The sequence below is a fragment of the Populus trichocarpa genome, chromosome 16, assembly GCF_000002775.5.
Source record: "Populus trichocarpa isolate Nisqually-1 chromosome 16, P.trichocarpa_v4.1, whole genome shotgun sequence".
Taxonomy (NCBI): domain Eukaryota; kingdom Viridiplantae; phylum Streptophyta; class Magnoliopsida; order Malpighiales; family Salicaceae; genus Populus; species Populus trichocarpa.
Window position 1 is genome coordinate 5,820,014 of NC_037300.2, and position 19,505 is coordinate 5,839,518.

The window sequence follows — 19,505 nt, forward strand, 5'->3', positions numbered from 1 at the left end:
TGGTAAAGTCTAAGACCACGTGAGTCCTTTCCAATTATAATGTCACATTCCTTTAGCTAATTTAACTCTTAATACAGAATCATTCAAATCTTCCTTTTTTTTTTTGTTATTGAGATTAGGGGGAGCAAAAAAACCAAAAAATTGATTAAACCGAGAAAATAAAAAAAAATAACAAAAAAAACCGAACCGTGAAAAAAAATTGATTAAAATTTTGAAAAAACCGACCGGTTCGGTTTTAGTTTTATAAGTCTGAAACCGAAAAAACCGAACCGAACCAAATCGAAACCAAAAAAACCAGAAAAAACCGAGCCAAAACCAAGCCAAACTGGTTTGAACCGGTTTTTATCCAAAAAACAAAACCGAAACCAGTCGGTTTGAACCGGTTTTGGTTTTTTTTTTATATAAAAAAATTTAATTTTGTTATTTTTTTTTTAATAAAAACCAAATCAAACTAAAAATGATTACCTTGAATTGAGATGAGTGAATTTTTGAAAAGATTCTTCAAGAATTTCGGATCCTATAAGTGCACCAGAAATGTTGCCCAAGTATAATAATCAATAATATAAGGAAATTAAGTGAAGTGCCGTAGATACAAATTATAAAAAGATGTCTATAACTTCTCCTCAAGATCAACTCCTAAAATATACAAGATTCTTCCAAAGCATACGACTTTCTAAATGGAGATGATGATATTTATACAAATGAATATTTAAATTCTCTTGATTCCTATCTAAATGAAAAATTTATGAAATAAATCTATTTATAACATTTTTTGAAAGTGAAAATGAACCCATTCTTTGTTTTTTCCTTTCCATTTATTCAAATTTCTTCCATTTAGTGATTTTTCTCAATGAGACTTGAACTAACTGTTTTTTAATATCTAATATAATATATGAAAGGATTGTTGAGCAAGTATAGGTTGTCTAAAAAATTACCAGTAAATACTTCTACAAGATATTATATTTTTTTCATAGAAATATATTTTTTCAAGAAATATCTAAGAAAATATTAATCAGAAATAAAAAGATTTATTGCAAAGAAAAATGAAAATGAATATTATTTATATACGTGAAAATTACATAGGAACAAGTAGGATTGAGTTATTTTTTGCAGTTAGTCCCAACGTCGCATTGTTTAAATAACTATCATACTCAAAATAATGATTAGTGTTTCTTAGCTCTTCTTCTTCTTCTTCTTCTTCTTCTTCTTCTTCTTATTATTATTATTATTATTATTATTATTATTATTATTCATTAAGTGGACTCTCTCCCTTCTTAGCTCTTTACATGAACATTCATCACAAGCATCTTCATGCTCCAAGCATTAAAGTGAAAATAGAATTCATTCTTTGTTTTTTGCTCTCCACTCATTAATTTGGATATTTTCCATTTCATGATTTTTTCAATATTTCTATGAGACTTATATTGAATCTTTTTATATCTAACATGATGTATGAAAGGATCCTGACAAGTATAGATCATCTAAAAAATTATTAGTAAATACTTCTATAAAATATTATATTTTATTTGCAGAAATATATTTAAATTTGTTCAAGAAAGACATGAGAATATTTATCAAAAATAAAAAGATTATTGATTGTGAAGAAAAAATAAAATTAATATTATTTATATACCTGAGAATTACACAGGAACAAGAAGGGTTGGATTATTCTTTATGGAGTACTACTACACAATCTTGACACCATAGTGTTCAATGAGTTCTAGCTTCTAGCTTCGATGGCCTTTATTAAAAAAAATAAATCAAATCTACCATTAATTATTTCATTTATTAACTACTCCATTTATGAATATCATAGTATAGAAACAAAATACTTGTATATCCTACTGAGATATGATTTGTAACTTGCTATCCTCCTAACCAGCAAACAAATTTACCTTCGTGAATAAGGTATGGAGTTAGGGTGCTCATGTATGGTGACTAAATAAAATCATATCTAACTGGGCTCTGCATCTTTAATACACAACATATATAATTAATATATGGAAATAGATGAAGAAGTTGTGGTGCTCATGTATGGTGACTTGATGACCAAATAAGGTGTTCTTGGATCTTGGGGAGTGTGAACAGACATTCTTCTATTGTTAGGGACTTAGAGGTGTGATCCCAAGTTTTTCTCTTAGTTAATTAGTGAGAATATAACTATAATAAGAAGAAACTCTTTGCATGAAGCAAAAAAGACTGATGTGAGCTTAAAATCCAAACATAGAAAAAGTGTAACATATCAAGAAAAGGACGCGGACTAAGAGCCTGTTTAGGAATGTGGTTCTTGTTTTTCAAAGTGTTTTTTATTTGGAAAAGCATCAAGATGATTTTTTTTTATTTTTTAAAAATTATTTTTGATATCAGCGCATCAAAATGATCTGAAAACATCAAAACAAAAAATATTAATTTGAAGTAAAGAAAAAAATACAAAAATTTTAAATTTTTTCAAAAACAATTTTAAAATGTAAAAACATAAAAAGCCTTAGAATGTATTTTGGGTGGACTTACTACTTAGATGCTTTCATTAATTACGTGTTTCAAACTTTTACAATTCAACTAATTTTGAATTCTAAAATATACTTTTATACAATGATTTTAATAATTACTATTTTATACAAAGTTTTCAGCAATCACCCATTTAGATTAAAGATCGATTGAAAATTAATTTTAATCTATACTTAAAGATTTGGTTTGATATAAAAGTACAAAGTCTATCATTCACAATACCTTCATCAATGTTGAGTGCCAAATAAAAGAACTATTTAGAAAGACAATCTATAATTTTGAAATTTTCTTGATTTCCACATTTAAATAAAAAATTTTATGAAAAAGATCTATTTTATAAGATCTCTTGATAGTGAAAATGGAATTAATTCTTTGTTTTCTACTCTCTATTTTTTCATATCTTTTCCATTTCACAATATTTTCAATATTCTTTCGAGACTTGAACTGATTTTGTTTTTTATTTTAATGTCTAACATAATACAAGAAAGGATCCTTGAGAAAGTATAAGTTGTCTTCATAGAAATATGTTTGTTCAAGAAATATCAAAGAAAATATTAATTAATTGAAAATTAAAAATTGATTGTGAAGAAAAAAGAAATATTATTTATATACATGAGAAGAGAATTACAAAGGAACAAGTAGGATTGGATTGTTTTTTGCAGTGTTACTACATAGTCCCAACATCGTAGTTTTCAAATAACTATCCTACCCAAAATAACGATTATTGTTTCTTAGCTCATTTCCTTGTTATTATTATTATTATTCATTGAGTGTATTCTTCCCCCCTTCAACTCTTTACAGGAACATTCATGACAGGCGTGTTCATGCTCCAAGCATTAAGATTCTTCACTGTGATGGTCTCGCTGCCATTGTTGAACACGTATAAGTGAGCCTTTTCAAAGACTGCAATAGTTGGATAAACCCTAGATGAGATGGCAATTCTTCCTCCAGCTCCAAAACTCTCTACAACAGAGTGGTCAATCTGGAAAGAAAGAGTAATAACCAAAAGTATGTTAAGATAGTTACGTAAATGAGAACATAACAGGAGCAAGTACTGTTTCAGGCTAAGATAATGAAAGGACCATACCAAACTTCTGAGCGAAAGTTTCTTGTCGGTTAAATCAACATCAACAAATCCAGCAAAAGATGGTTTATATAGTTCTTTACCTAAGGAAGAGCTGTTTAAAGAAGCCAGGTATACAGACCATGTTTAGTAGAGGTTGATAACAAAATTAGGATGAGAACATATGTCTAGAGAAGAGAAGAGAAGCTATAACACAAACCTCCTTGCATCAGAGCACAGAAGAACTTTATGCTTGTCTGCTGCTTTAAATACTCTAAAGAAGACAGGAGTGAATTCTTCAAGGTTTTCTGAAGCTAATGTCAAGAGTCCAAAGGGCCCCAGTCCACCAGGATCTTTGGAACCCTTTTGGGCACATACATCAAGTGCATCGAGCTTAGCCCATTTAGGATCAAAAGGCTCAGCTTTGTCCAAGCTTGAGAAAGAAAAGGTTACATCAACATCAGCCTGTAAAATATACGCAGAGCAATTAATCAGCAAAATCTTAGCTTAACTTCACTACCATTCAAGGTAAGAAATAATTACTTAAAAAATATTGACTTCATATATTTTTTAAGTAATTGTTTCTTGGACTTAAATGTTTAATTTTTTTAAAAAGAAAAATATAAAGCAAACAGAGAAAGAAAACAAACCTGAGCAGCAGTGATGACTTTAACTTCAACATGGTTGCCTTGGTCAAGCATTTGATTGCTCAGTTGAACATTGTGCCCTCTCAATTTCTCTAATTCTGCAACAGGCCACTGTAGCAATTGCTTTCCACTAGGATCTAGCCACACCTTCCTTGGAATCAACTACAACAATGCAATAAAAAAAACATAAAATGTTATTAACCAATAAAAATGACTTCTAAAAAGTAAACAATAAATTCCACCAAGCATTACCTGAATTCCTGCCCACCCTTTGTCCTTATCTTTTTGAGGATCATCAGACTCATTAGCCCAACCCCACAAAATCCTTCTATTTGTGCTTGGGTCAAAGAACGTCTTAGAAGCATAAAAGTTTCCATAATCTAACCTGAGACCAGCCCAACCATCAACTAAGCCCTCATCAGGAAAATACTTGTCCTTCTTCTTATCGTATGTACCCATTGTATAGTATTCGTATCTTGTCATATCTAGGCTAACCTTCAATACATGTTTCACATTTTGTCCCATAACTGAAGGATCCAACCCGTTTTCGCCGGATAATGAAACGGGGTAAAAATCTGGGCATTCCCACATACCTGTACCCTGAACTGAATGTAACGGATGCTTAGCCTTGACCCATTTCTTAAAATCTTTACTCCTGTACAAATATGCAACCCCTCTATGTTTCCTCCTGCTGCCTATCAAAATCCTCCAATGCCCATCAGCCCACCAAGCAGTGGTTGGATCACGGAATGCACTACCATTTACGTTAGCATCCGGGTTCACTATCGGATTATCATCAGGCTTAACCCATTCACGAAGATATGGATCTGACAAGTTTGCGGGTACTGCGTAGTTTTGAATCTGACTGTTATTTTTATCCACAATACCCGTGTAGAATATAACAGGCTCACCATCTGGAAGGACCGTCGCTGAGCCAGACCAACATCCATAATTATCAAACCATTTAGAAGGGTAGATTGCAGGCTCAAGGGATTCCCAATTGATCAAATCCTTCGAAACTGAATGAGCCCAAACAATGTTACCCCACACTGCACCTTTGGGGTTGTATTGGTAGAATAGATGGTATAGCCCCTTGTAGTACATAGGCGCTGCTCATACATATTAGCACACATAAAACAATCAAAATCAGGATTGATTAAAAAACTGGAGGCCATGAAACCGATCATGTTCTTGTTGGAATGGCTTACCGTTTGGATCTATTGTTGATAAATTTATTCCAATCAATTTGAGCAGCACCCAAGAGCATCATGGACCAAAAAGGAAAAAAGAAGAAGAAAACAAAAGTCAGCCATCAGTGTTGAAGCCAATTTTCACTCAAAAATGAATAAATGCATAATATTTGACACAATAGCTGAACAGAGCTAGGGAGGAATGTTCCCAGCAAGTAAATGGTACAATCTTTTTTCAAGACAAACAAGAACATCAAAACCTCATGTCATGCCATTGAAAATCTTAATATTGCGCTGGCCACAATCTGTCCTGGCAATGATTAATATAGGATTATCCCGCCAGATCCCCTACTTTTCTTCATAATAATTATTTAACAGCATGTGCCCCAGTCTAAACCAGTTCTTCTTGAATCTTTCCTTCTATTTTTAAAGAGAAAACCAACATGATGAAGTCTGTTCAACCCTTTTCAAGTATATATGAGCAAGTGTTATTTAAAGAGTAACCAATACAAAACTGCCTCAATGTCAACAAGGAAAGGATCACAGACCAGTACGTCAACTTTGCAAAGAAGAAAAAAGAATAAAAAAAGTGGTCCTTGTAAGGATTAGCACCACCGATAGCCCACTATTTGCACGGCTGCATGTAGGATGCTGAATGGACAAGAAAGACTTCCGCGCATCCAAGTACCTTTTGGTGCCACCTTTTCGGAGTTTAAAAGGTTAATTGTGTAGAAAATCTAAAGACATGTGCTATTTTCCTGTTTGTCCAAAACCTCACGAACCCGCATATTGTCGTGTACAAATTTAACTTATGGCGACGGTTAATTTGTTACTATAAGACTATTTTCGATGAAATTATATACATGGAATCACAACCTCAAAACCATATATTTTTCGATGAAATAATATATATAATCAATGAATTAATAATAACATGACAGATATAAAAGAGTACAACAGGAGAAGAGAATTAAATAGACTGATAGCAATATATTCTTGAAGACCAAAAGGAACATCTTGATAGCTTTGTCCCAAATAAATTTGCAAAAATATGCGAGTATAAAGTAATAAGTAAATTTGAAATAATCTTGAATAACAATTAAAGTGATATCTCTCTTAGAACAAGCGCTTGTGGAGTTGGACTATGTAAGCACGATGCAGGCAAAAAGAAAGGAAGAAAGAATGTCAAATTAATAGCATCTTCTTAGGAAGAAGAACTGAATCGAGATGGAGCCCTACTACCCTTAAGAATCCAAGACAAACAAAACAAAAAGGTCATACCCTAGAAGATTAAAAAGGCAACGTATATTATATTATATTTTTTAAGAAATATATTATAGATAGTACTATTTGCATTGCATGGGAGAAAGAAAGAAAAGGAGATGCTCATGTACCGTTGATCCAGTGCCTTGGAGGCTGAAAGTGATACCCAGTTCTATGGACTTGGTTCACGTTCTCAACACTAAGAGTCTGATACTCAGAATAAATCTTATGAGAAGCCTCGGCTCCATTATTAGTTAGCACAAAAAGCAAAGCAAACAGAGCAAGAACTGAGAGAGTGTGTGGCATAGCCATCATTGATATTTGATTATCATCCACGAGAGAAAACCAGGTATCACAAAGAGAGAGAACAGAGAAAGAAAAGAGTTTTTATTTTTTTTCAATGAATTATATCGAAAGAGCTAAGAATGAGAGTTTACGTGCTTGGAGAGTGGATATATATAGAGGTTTTCTAGGCTCTTATTAGAGACTGAAAAGGATAAGAAGTCTCCAACTAGACGATGTTGACCTTTACAAATATTAGTTTGTGGATTTGCTGTTTACTCGCTGACTTTGTGGATGGTTAGTTTTTATTTTGGGACTTCGATCGAGTTGATATTTGAAAGATTCAAATATCGGTCCTCCCTTTGCTATTTATTTGGATTGTAAATCACAATATTCACATAAACGTTTATAAATATAGTAATTACTAAATCTGTTGACCCGTACTGTGTCACGTTCCCTAACACTTTTTTATCCGTTAAAAAATATATTTTAAAAATTAAAAAAAAACAAAAATCAAAATGAGTATGATAAACATACAAGTCTACAACTAAATATATTTTTGATAGACTCATAAATATAGTTATTACTAAATCTGTTGACCCGTGCTGTGTCACGTTCCCTAACACTTTTTTATCTGTTAAAAAATATATTTTAAAAAGTAAAAACAAAAAAACAAAAATCAAAATGAGTATTATAAACATACAAGTCAAGTCAAGTTATGAGTCTAGTTGCAAATAAATCTAATATAAAATGATGATATTGAAAAAAAAAATCAATAAAAAAAAGATAAAAAAATCCTATCAAACCAGGTAAGTAAACTAAACTCTACGACTCAAATCATGCAAATGAGATAATCTAATAGAAGACAAATCGAAAAAGATTACAAAACTCAATTCTAAAATAACCCGATACTGAAGGACAAGACATAACAATTAAATTAAAAAAAAAGCAATTCTAAAAAAAACCAAGAAAATCCAGGCTAACTCATCAAACTCATGGTCTAAGTGATGAGACCGAGATAAATAAATAGAAAGGAAATTGAAGAAAATTACGTAGCCTAACCTTGAAGGATGAAATTGAAAAAGAAAATTAATTTCCAACAAATCTAATGTTAAAGAATGAAATCATAAAAAAATATCAATTTAAAAGATTTGCCAGTAAATTCAAGAAAGAACTACAAAAAAAAAAAAGAACTAAGATAATCCATGTCATTTTAAAAATTAGTGAAAAATTCTATAAAAAACAAAAAAAATAAAAATAATGGAGCTCAATCTTCAATTGAATAAATTTTAAAAGATAAAACTGAAAAAACATGAGCTTAAAAAGAAAAAGAAAAAGAAAAAAACAAACACAGATGAACCTCCTAAACTTTAGCTAATATCTAAAACAAGTAACCCATGAAATTCTAGATCCAAACTCAATCAAGAAGCCTAGTTTCAGCTAATTTAATATTGAAGAATGAAATAAAAAAATAAATTTTAAAAACTTACCATAGTAAAAAAAAATAGTAATCAAAAGAATGAAGACCAAATTTGTTAGGGGAAGAAAACTTAATATGGATGAAATTGTAAAAAAAAAATCAATTTAAGAATATATCTCAAATAAAACAAATAACAATTAAAAGACCGAGAACCAAATTTGAAAGTTGAAAAAAGTTGAAGGGGGTGAGACTGAAAAAAAATTCTAATTTTATAAATTATTTCAAATAAAAAAAATAGTAATCAAAAGAATAGAGACCAAATCTAAAGGAATAAACAACTAAAGGGCTTTTTTAAATGTTTTTAAGTGTAGCAAATAAATTGAGGGGAGAGATAAAAGAAGGGGAAAAAAAAAAAAAGGTCACCGAGAGCCAAACTAGAAGATGTTTGGATACACATGCTGTCTCATCGTGGAGACGATGCCGAGATGAATCAAACGCTGTGGTGGAAGGAGGCATTTGATCGCTAGACGACCTTGCACATGTTACCCGAAAAGAACGAATAATGTTTTTTTATGTGTGTGGTTGCCTCCTCTTTTCTACATGTCACTCATCTATATATAATAAAAAATAAAAAAGTAAAAAACTTCAATTTAATCCCAATATATTACCTTATGATCAATTGAATTTCAAGTCTTTTAATTTTATCAATTTCTTCTCAAATATAATCAATATTTGACCATGTTAATCCTCCATTAATTTGATATTTGACGGTTGAAAAATCTCATCGAATTTGCATATGATATTTAAGTGCTTTCCAACACATGAAAATAAGCCCAAACTTATCGTAAAAAACAATTTTAACATGAAATTAAGCAAATTTCCTCAACTTTTTATTTTATAAAAAGCTAGTGAAGTATAAAAGGTTCATTGTAATTTAATATTAAAGTAGTCCTTCTAAGTATAATAGGACTCATTTAATTTGGTGCATATGATTGTTCAGTTGTCAAGAGAAAACTGGAGTAGAATTTCTCTACATTTTAATATTCTTTAGTGTACAATCATATGTGAAGAAAATTTTGATTTATTTAGTAAAAATATGACACACTCACAATGTCTAATTTCACTCACTTTTTTAAAGGACAATTTATTTTATAAAGATATATTATTTCACCAATAACAAACACACACGATATGACTTGTACATCTTATATCCAAGTAAATATAAGGAATCAGTATTCTCTAGTTAGGAATAGAAAAGGCTTTCATCTTGCTATACTCGACAAAACCTAGAGAAGAATCTTTGTACAAAAAAAATCAATAATAGAGATAAAATCTAGAAGAAATAGATTTCTCAAATTAAAATAAATTTTAATACAAGAGAAATATAATTTGTTGCACCTGACATCGTATCGAGCTCATAAAAATAAAAGCTTGTTTGAGAATGAGGTAAAAATAAAAAGAGGAGTCACCACTTAGTATTATGATTATTAAAAACCCTAACTAATCTTCAAAGATATGAGGTAAGGGACTAATCATGCTGGAGAGAAGATACTATCACCCTAAAGTATCCTATATTTATTACTAATCTTGTCTTTTATTTTTAATAGTTGTGCCTTATCTACTAGTGGTCTATTTACATGGTGATACTAGGTTTATTGCTATAAGTCAAACTCTTGGTTGAAGATTAAACTTAGCCATTCTATGTTCCGATTCATTTTTTCCTCTCAATTATTATCTTTCAATAACACTTGGTGAATTGATATTTTTAAGGTCAGTCACTCCTGATTAGGGCCTGTGACTAATTGCCAATTAAGTCATGTTAGTAAAGGATTCATGGGCCTATATTGGGCTCATTAAACCCATCCTGAATCTTAGGAAAGGTCTATGGATGGTGCCTCGATGAGGTTCACTTTTCCTATAACACCTAGTTTCACTCGCAATGTTTGTTGAATAAAAGGCTTAATACTCATGATTCATACTTAGATGTAATCGGTGAATATTAGACTATATTTTTTTACCAATACTCATCATTTTGTTATCGATGAATATTAGATTGATAATTTTATTAAAACTTTTGAATGACACTTAGGTATTATCGATGAATATTAGACCGAAAAATAATTTTAAAATGATGGTATATTTGAAACAAAGAAGCAGAGGCGTTACTCTCTGTAATATTCAAAATAACAGTTCTCTATAAGTCTATCTTCTCAAATACTACGAGTGAATAACAAAACATTTATTCATCGTGAATTTGAAAAGGAAAGAATTTTTGGGATGTCAGCTTTCTGAAAACCTTTTAATTTGGGTCAAACTTCTATGAGTTTTATAAATATGCTATAAAACCCAAAATGGATGCATGCAATATGAAAAATATCTTTAGATTTTTTTTAAATGCATACATAAAAATACTGAAATGACATCAATAGTTAGCTAAACATGTGTAAATTAAAAAAAAAAGTGCAAGAATGTATTTTTTTTTTTTTACTTTTTAATATGTGAGAGGGTTGACCATATGTATAATTTGATGGTGATAATTCTATTTTTTATGTTTTGAATGATGAGGATCATGTGATACTAATAAAATGGATGAAAATTGAACAAGGGTAACCATCCACCAAATGCATTATAAACACATAAGAGCCCTAATTTTGCATGTATAAGATTACAATAATTAATAGACACAAACACATACACAAGGCTAAAATCAAGTCTAAGCATGTTATTCCACATAATCCTTACACATGAGAATGAGTATGCAAGATTAAAAGATTTGGCCAATATCATTCCAACACAAAATTAATCCAATAAACATCACACCTCCTAGAATCTCTTCACAAAACATATCAAAATCGATAATAAAGCAAGATAAATATTCAAGAGAGGTTTTAGGTTTGAAATGGACTTTCTAAGGGTAAAGGATTGGAAGGGTATGGAATAATGGCAAAACTTGTTGGAAAGAAGAAAATCAATGGCGACGTATGATTGTCACATGTTAGGAAGGAGCTGTCAACTTTGACGTTTTGTTCCACGTGCCACTAGTGTCTGAACAACATGTAGAGGAACCCGTAGGGTGTGCTAGGCCATGCTCCTTCTTCCTATGATGGAGGTGTAGGCCACCTCTCATCAATGACAAAGATCTAACAATGTAGAGCCATGATGGTTATGACTCTCTCACTTTTGATGAAATAGGTGTTACTCTCTTTTTTTTCTTCAATTGAGAGATGATACAGAGGTTATTGGTTTTGATTGATCAAGGGATTTTATAAAGGGCTTCGAGGTGAAGAAAATGGTGGTGTGTGAGAGAAATCAATGGGGAAGTTTTGACTTTAGAGAGAGAAAGACAAGGTTAGGGTTTTTATGAGAGAAAAGTAGGAGAATATAAATAGTGTTCTTCTAGGGTTTATTTCTTTACATTTTAGCTCATATTATCTCAAAAATATTTATGTTGGCTAGTGTTTTGGAGGAAGAGATGTTGAATAATGTTTTTTTTATTAGGGTTTTGGTGGAAGAGAAGATGAATGATGTTTTTTTGGTTAGGGTTTTGGTGGAAGAGATGATAAATAATGTTTTTTTATATGTGTGGTTGCCTCCCCTTCTCTACATGTCACTCATTTATATATAATGCCCAAATCTTGTCATCTTCTCTTTAGCTATTTGGTCCCCAAGGTACTCCTTTTTATTTTGATCCCTTATTTTTCTTGTTTTCCACTTGAACTCTGTTTATTTTGCTTCTTGTTTTACTTTTGATTTTATTTTTGGATTTTTTAGAAAAGAAAACTTAATGTCAATTCGATATGAAAAGTATCAAGAATTATGAAATGGATATGAATACATCAAAAACATAATTCTTTGAATTTGATTTTAAAAAAAGACGTTGAAAATTATAAAATAGGAATAAATGCATCAAAAACATATTCTTTTTTACATTTTTTTTTACATTTTTAAAATTTTTTGAATTTTTTTTGGAATTGGAGGTCAAAATCAAGTTATGATAGTTGTCCACTCTTTACAATATTTATAGTACAAAGTCATTTAAGCAAGCAAAGATGTACATACGTGAAAAGGTAATGAAATTTAAATAAGCACAAAGTAATGAACCAAGAAAATGAAATCATATCTCCCTGGGATACATCTTTAATATGATTCAAGTATTTTTTTTCAATTCTAAAATCTACTTTATACAATGATTTTAACAGTTTCTTCTTTATACAATATTTTCAGTAGTTACCCATTTGGATTAAATATTGATTGAAAATTAATTTTCAATCACTAAATAAAGATCTAGGTTTGAAATTAAAAATATAAAATCTAGCATTCACAATAGCTTCATCAATTTTGCATGCCAAATGAAAGATTAGAAAGAGTATCTATAATTTTATATAGAAATTTTTTTTTCCTATATTTTATAATATAGTTAACCAACATGTTAATTGATTACACTAAATTGGATTAAATTTTGTAGTTTTTTCTTCTATAATACCTCAACATGATATAAGAATGTGAGGGTTCTCAAGAATCAATTTTGTTTTTGTAAGAGCTAGTAAAAGACAAAACAAAAGAAGAAAAAAAAAAAGAGAAGATTTTTCATTTGTAAAAGTTTGGAGAATGGAAGCTAAATTTCCTTTTGGTTAGAAATTGCAGTCAATAAATTAGAAATTATCAAAACATCCAATAAATCATTCAATATAAATATAATTTTCAATTCTAATTATCCAATTACATAATCAACCCTAAAGGTTTTTGCTTTTCCAACCCTCTAAATTTTCACTCATCGTAAAGTCTTAGAACATGTAGGTCCTTTGCATTTATTATGACGCTATCATTTTGTTAATTTAACTTTTAATATAGGATCATTTAAGTCTTTTTTTTATATTTGTTAGTGAGATAGATGATTCTTGAAAAGACTCTTCAAGAATTTTCAATAATATAAGAAAATTAAATAAAATTTGCTAGATACAAAGTATGAAGAGTTGTCTATAACTTCTACTCACGTTTCACTTCCAAAAATGTAAATGTTTCTTGATATTGTAATACTTTAGATTTTCTTGATTTCTATCTAAATTAAAAATGTATGAAATAAATATATTTCATAGAATCTCTTTAAAGTGAAAATAAAATCCATACTTTTTTTTCCTTTCCATTCATTTATATTTCTTTTACTTTACGATTTTTTAAATATTTCTTCAAGACCTTGAAGTGATTATTGTTTTTAATCTAACATAATGTATGAAAGGATCTAGGTTGTCTTAGTAAATACTTCTATAAAATATTATATTTCTTATAGAAATATATTTGAAGAAAGACCTAAGAAAATATTAATAAAAAATAAAAAGATTAATTGCAAAGAAAAAATAAAACGAGGATTATTTATATATATACATGAGAATTACACGAGAACAAAAGGGGATGAATTATTCTTTGTGGTGTACTACACAATCTCAACACCGCAATGTTCAAATAACTATCCTTCCTAAAATAAATATTAGGTTTTCTTAATTCATTTCCTTATTATTATTCATTGCGTGGATTCTCTCCCCCTCGGTTCTTTATAGGGACATTCATCACAGGTAAGTTCATACTCCAAGCATTAAGATTCTCCACTGTGATGGTCTCGCTGCCATTGTTGAACACGTACAAGTGAGCCTTTTCAAAGACTGCAATGGTTGGATAAACCCTGGATGTGATGGCAGTTCTTCCTCCAGCTCCAAAACTCTCTACAACAGAGTGATCAATCTGGAAAGAACGAGTAATGACCAAAAGTATATTAAGATAGTTAAGTAAATGAGAACATAACAAGAGCAAGTATTGTTTCAAACTAGGATAATGAAAGGACCATCATACCAAACTTCTGAGCGAAAGTTTCTTGTCAGTTAAATCAACATCAACAAATCCAGCAAAAGATGGTTTATACAGTCCTTCACCTAGGGAAGAGCTGTTTAAAGAAGCCAGGTATACAGACCATGTTTAGTAGAGGTTGATGACAAAATTAGGATGAGAACATGTGTCCCGAGAAGAGAAGAGAAGAAAAGTTATCACACAAACCTCCTTGCATCAGAGCACAACAGAACTTTATGCTTGTCTACTGCTTTAAATACTTTAAAGAAGACAGGAGTGAATTCTTCAAGATTTTCTGAAGCTAATGTCAGGAGTCCAAATGGCCCAAGTCCACCAGGAGCTTTGGAACCCTTTTGGGCACATACATCAAGTGCATCAAGCTTAGCCCATTTTGGATCAAAAGGCTCAGCTTTGTCCAAGCTTGGGAAAGAAAAGGTTACATCAACATCAGCCTGTAAAATATATGCAGAGCAATTAATCAGCAAAATCTTAGCTTAACTTCACTATCATTCAAGGTAAAAAAAAAAAACATTGACTTGATATATTTTTTCAGTAATTGTTTCTTGAACTTAAATGTCCAATTTTTTCTAAAAAGAAAAATATAAAGCAAACAAAGAAACAAACCTGAGCAACAGTGATGCCTTTAACTTGAACATGATCACCTTGGTTGAGCTTTTGATTGCTCAGTTGAACATTGTGCCCTCTTAATTTCTCCAATTCTACAACAGGCCACTGCAGCAATTGCTTTCCACTTGGATCTAGCCATACCTTCCTAGGAATCGACTACAACAACGCAATAAAAAAGACATAAAATGTTATTAACCAATAAAAATGACTTCTAAAAAGTTAACAATAAATTCCACCAAGTATTACCAGAATTCCTGCCCACCCTTTGTTCGTATCTTGTTGAACAGCATCAGACTCATTAACCCAGCCCCACAAAATCCTCCTATTCGTACTTGGGTCAAAGAATGTCTTAGAAGCATAAAAGTTTCCATAATCTAACCTAAGACCAGCCCAACCATCAACTAAGCCCTCATCAGGAAAATACTTTTCCTTCTTATTATCGTAAGTACCCAGTGTATAGTACTCGTATCTTGTCAAGTCTAAGCTAACCTTCAATGCATGTTTCACATTTTGTCCATTAACTGAAGGATCCAGCCCATTTTCACCGAATGATGAAACAGGGAAAAAATCTGGGCATTCCCACATACCTGTACGCTGAACTGAATGTAACGGGTGTTTGGTCTTGGCCCATTTCTTCAAATCCCTACTCCTGTACAAATATGCCACCCCTACATGGTTCCTCCTGCTGCCTATCAAAATCCTCCAATGCCCATCAGCCCACCAAGCAGTGGTCGGATCACGGAACGCGCTACCGTTTACACTAACATCCGGGTTCACTATCGGATTATCATCGGGCTTAACCCATTCACGAAGATATGGATCCGACAAGTTTGCGGGTACTGCGTAGTTTTGGATCTGACTGTTATTTTTATCGGCAATACCCGTGTAGAATATAACAGGCTCACCGTTTGGAAGGATTGTCGCTGAACCAGACCAACATCCATAATTATCAAACCATTTAGAAGGGTAGAGTGCAGGCTCAAGGGATTCCCAATTGATCAAATCCTTTGAAACTGAATGAGCCCAAACAATGTTACCCCACACTGCGCCTTTGGGGTTGTATTGGTAGAATAGATGGTATAGCCCCTTGTAGTACATAGGTGCTGCTCATAGCACACGTAAAACAATCAAAATCAGGATTAGGATTGATTCGAAATCTGTCTGAATATACTTGTTGAATTGGCCATGAAACCAATCAGGTTCTTGTTGAATTGGCTTACCATTTGGATCTATTGTCGATAAATTTTCCCCAATCAATTTGAGCCGCACCCAAAAGCATCATGGACCCAAGAAGGAGACAAAAAAACAAAAGTTAGCCATCATTGTTGAAGTCAATTTTCACACTAACATTAATCAATGCATAAAATTTGACACAACAGCTGAACAGAACTAGTGAGGAACGTTCCCAGCAAGTAAAAAATGGTACAAACTTTTTTAAAGGCAAACAAAAACATCAAAACCTCATGTCATGCCATTGAAAACAATTAATAATCTGTCCTGGCAATGATTCATATAGGATTATCCCACCAGATTCCCTAGTTTTCTTCATAATAATAATTATTTAACAACATATGCCCAAGTTATTAAGCTTGGCTCATCAATGCGTGTGCTTCTTCCCCTTTTCTAAGGTGAAGTTTGGATCTCACTCTCCTAAGATGTGAACGCAATAAATTCAAGTAATAGATACTATAGAGTCATATGAAAACTGTGTCTGAATATACTTATGGTGCATACTAAAGAGTCATTTTGTCTCTATTAATGGTGCCCGGCCATTTATTTTTGAAGACCAAAAAGGACCCACCAATTTTATGCAGGCAATAAACACGATTACAAAGAAACAAAAAGACATAGATTATATATATACATAATTAGGGTTTTGCCTTCAATGTCAACCTTGGCGATATAAATCCCTACCTCTTGTTCGAAAAAGAACATTCGCAATGCAAATATTAATTTGCCTATATAACCACTAACCTCATCTTTAATGTCCAATTTTCAACCATCTTCTTGTCTAATATCCAAGGAGTTTTCATCTCATTCACAAAAACAGAGAGACATGACAAAATATGGACACCTTAATATATATATATATATATATATATATATATATATATATATATATATATATAGCTTTATCCCTACTATATACGTACTGCCTACCCCCCGAATTTTAATTATTAAAAACATTTGCAAAAAAAAAAAAGTTGAAAATTCAAATCTTCACTTTAATTAAAATAATAATTCATGACAAGAAAATAGAGTAATAAGTAAATATGAAATCTTGACTAACAATTAAGGTAATATATCTCTTTAAAAAAATGCACGTGGAGATCAAATTTGAAATCTTGACTAACAATTAAAGCTTTATCCCTACTACACTTAAGAATCTAAGACAGACAAAACAAAAAGATCATAAAAAAAGATTAAAAAGGCAACGTATATTATTTACCTTTTAAAGAAATATATTATAGGTATTGCTATTTGCATTGTATGGGAGAAAGAAAGAAAGAAAGAAAAGAAGATGCTTATGTACCGTTGATCCAGTTCCTAGGAGGCTGAAAGTGATACCCGGTTCTATGGACTTGATTCACGTTCTCAACACTAAGAGTCTGAAACTGAGGATAAATCTTATGAGAAGCCTCGGCTCCATTGTTACTTAGCACAAAAAACAAAGCAAACAAAGCAAGAACTGAGAGAGTGTTTGGCATAGCCATCATTGATATATATATGATTATCGTCCACGAGAGAAAACCAGGAATCACAAAGAGAGCAGAGAAGGAAGAGAGTTTTTTTTTTTTTGCAATGAATAATATCGAAAGAGCTAAGAATGAGAGTTTACGTGCTTGGAGAGTGGATATATATAGAGGTTTTCTAGGCTCTTATTAGAGACTGAAAAGGATAATTAAGAAGTCTCCAATTAGACGATGTTGACCTTTACAAATATTAGTTTGTGGATTTGCCGTTTACTTGCTGACTTAGCGGATGGTTAGTTTTTATTTTGGGAGGTTTTGAACTTTGAGTTGATATGTGAAAGATTCAAATATCCGTCCTCGCTTAGCTATTTACTTAGATATGGTAAACATGTTGTCGATCAGAAAATAATATAAATAGTTATTGTAATGGTGGATAGAAATGTCAAACATATGTTATTGTAGACTTGGGTAATCATCAACTCTTTTGGGTCGGCTAACCATACCAGATTCATATTATTTTGATCTGACAAACATGTTAGACCTAAGTTATCTAGACCTGGCAACCAAACCAGATTCATGCGCTTGGATCTGGCGACAACAACACATCCAAGGCTCCTGGATCTGGTGACCACGCCAAACCCAAGGCGCCTGGGTCTGGTGACTACACCACACCCAAGGCACCTAACGCCACACTCAAGGTGCCCAGGCCTGGCGACAACACCTGGGTTTGGCGACAACGACACACCCGTGTGCCTGGGTTTGGCAAGGCGATGAAAAATCTCAAATGCATAGCTTAATAATAAGATTGATATAAAAAATAATTTAAATAAAAAATTATTAGTGGTATATAGAATATTTATCGTAAAAAAGCCCAATGTCTATATTGGGAAGAAAAATAATGTCCCGAAACTTCCTTCTCCCTAGTCTTTGCCATGAGCAAGAAATTTAACTTTTTTTAGTTCAAAAGTAAAAGAAAAAAGGCAAGGGTTTTGAACTTCAAGTTGATACTTGAAAGATTCAAATATCGGTCCTCGCTTTGCTATTTATTTAGAATTTTTTTTTCTAACATGTCATACAAGCACGACATGATTTTTAGAGAATGTTTAGAGATGTGATAGCGATTATTTTTTAAAGTGTTTTTCTTTTAAAAATATATTAAAATAATATTTTTTTATTTTTAAAAAAATTATTTTGACATCAACATATCAAAATGATTTGAAAACATAAAAAAAAAATACTAATTTAAAACAAAGAAAAAAATAAAAAAAATTAAATTTTTTTTAAAATATTTTTAAAATGAAAAAAAAAAACATAATAGTTAAGGTGAAGCAATCATAGTAAGCAGCTACTGTAGAGTGTGTAGTCTGTGCTGATATTTATAGAGTGACTCGAAAAGGAGAAACTACGAAAGTGTTTTGTCCAATCTTAGTTAGTCTTATCTTCTCGTAACATTACGAGAAGATAAGACTAAGACTAAGACTAGAAGAGTGATCGGAAAAAAACAATTAATTTTGTAGTTTCTCTTTTTCGATTCACTATAAATATCAGTACCGACTATAAAGCAGTAGATGCATCACCCTAACTACTATACTTTTTGTGCCAGACAGGAAAAAAAATAATGAAATGTGCGACCAGTTCCAGTTTGGGAGGAAAAAAAAAGAATTTCTTTGTGCTAATTTTAAAATAAAAAACGTGACAAGATTTAGATTTATGGATTTAAGTATTGTTGTTTTAGTTGCGTCATTTTCTTGTTACGTTTGGCCAAAGTGTTTTTTTTAAGGTGGTTTTTTTTTTATAAAATCTTCTAAAAAATATATTATTTTCTGATGTGTAAGAGTGCCATGAAAAATAAATTAAAAAAATGCTTTTTAGTATTTAACTATAGTATGGAAAATAACTGTTTTGATTTTTTTTTAAAATTTATATAAAACATTAAATGTAATTATTTGATCACTTATATGAAAAACAATGAGA

The 19,505-nt window shown here is 31.3% G+C and overlaps 2 protein-coding genes across 2 annotated transcripts; both read right to left on the reverse strand.

Moving 5' to 3' along the window:
- Positions 1 to 3,088: 3,088 nt before the first annotated feature.
- Positions 3,089 to 7,106, reverse strand: LOC18109467 (beta-fructofuranosidase, insoluble isoenzyme 2). The gene is made up of 7 exons (XM_024587570.2): positions 6,803 to 7,106; positions 5,427 to 5,435; positions 4,471 to 5,327; positions 4,222 to 4,380; positions 3,792 to 4,036; positions 3,596 to 3,686; positions 3,089 to 3,490 (listed from the first exon to the last, which is right to left on the reverse strand). The coding sequence occupies exons 1-7, from the start codon at positions 6,984 to 6,986 to the stop codon at positions 3,296 to 3,298; spliced, it is 1,740 nt and encodes a 579-aa protein (XP_024443338.2). The 5' UTR covers positions 6,987 to 7,106; the 3' UTR covers positions 3,089 to 3,295.
- A 6,608-nt stretch (positions 7,107 to 13,714) lies between these two features.
- LOC7467570 (beta-fructofuranosidase, insoluble isoenzyme 2) lies at positions 13,715 to 17,660 on the reverse strand. Its single transcript, XM_024587594.2, has 7 exons — positions 17,372 to 17,660; positions 16,059 to 16,067; positions 15,085 to 15,941; positions 14,836 to 14,994; positions 14,419 to 14,663; positions 14,218 to 14,308; positions 13,715 to 14,109 (listed from the first exon to the last, which is right to left on the reverse strand). Exons 1-7 carry the CDS (start codon positions 17,553 to 17,555, stop codon positions 13,888 to 13,890), a joined length of 1,767 nt encoding a protein of 588 aa, XP_024443362.2. The 5' UTR covers positions 17,556 to 17,660; the 3' UTR covers positions 13,715 to 13,887.
- Between the last annotated feature and the right edge of the window lie 1,845 nt (positions 17,661 to 19,505).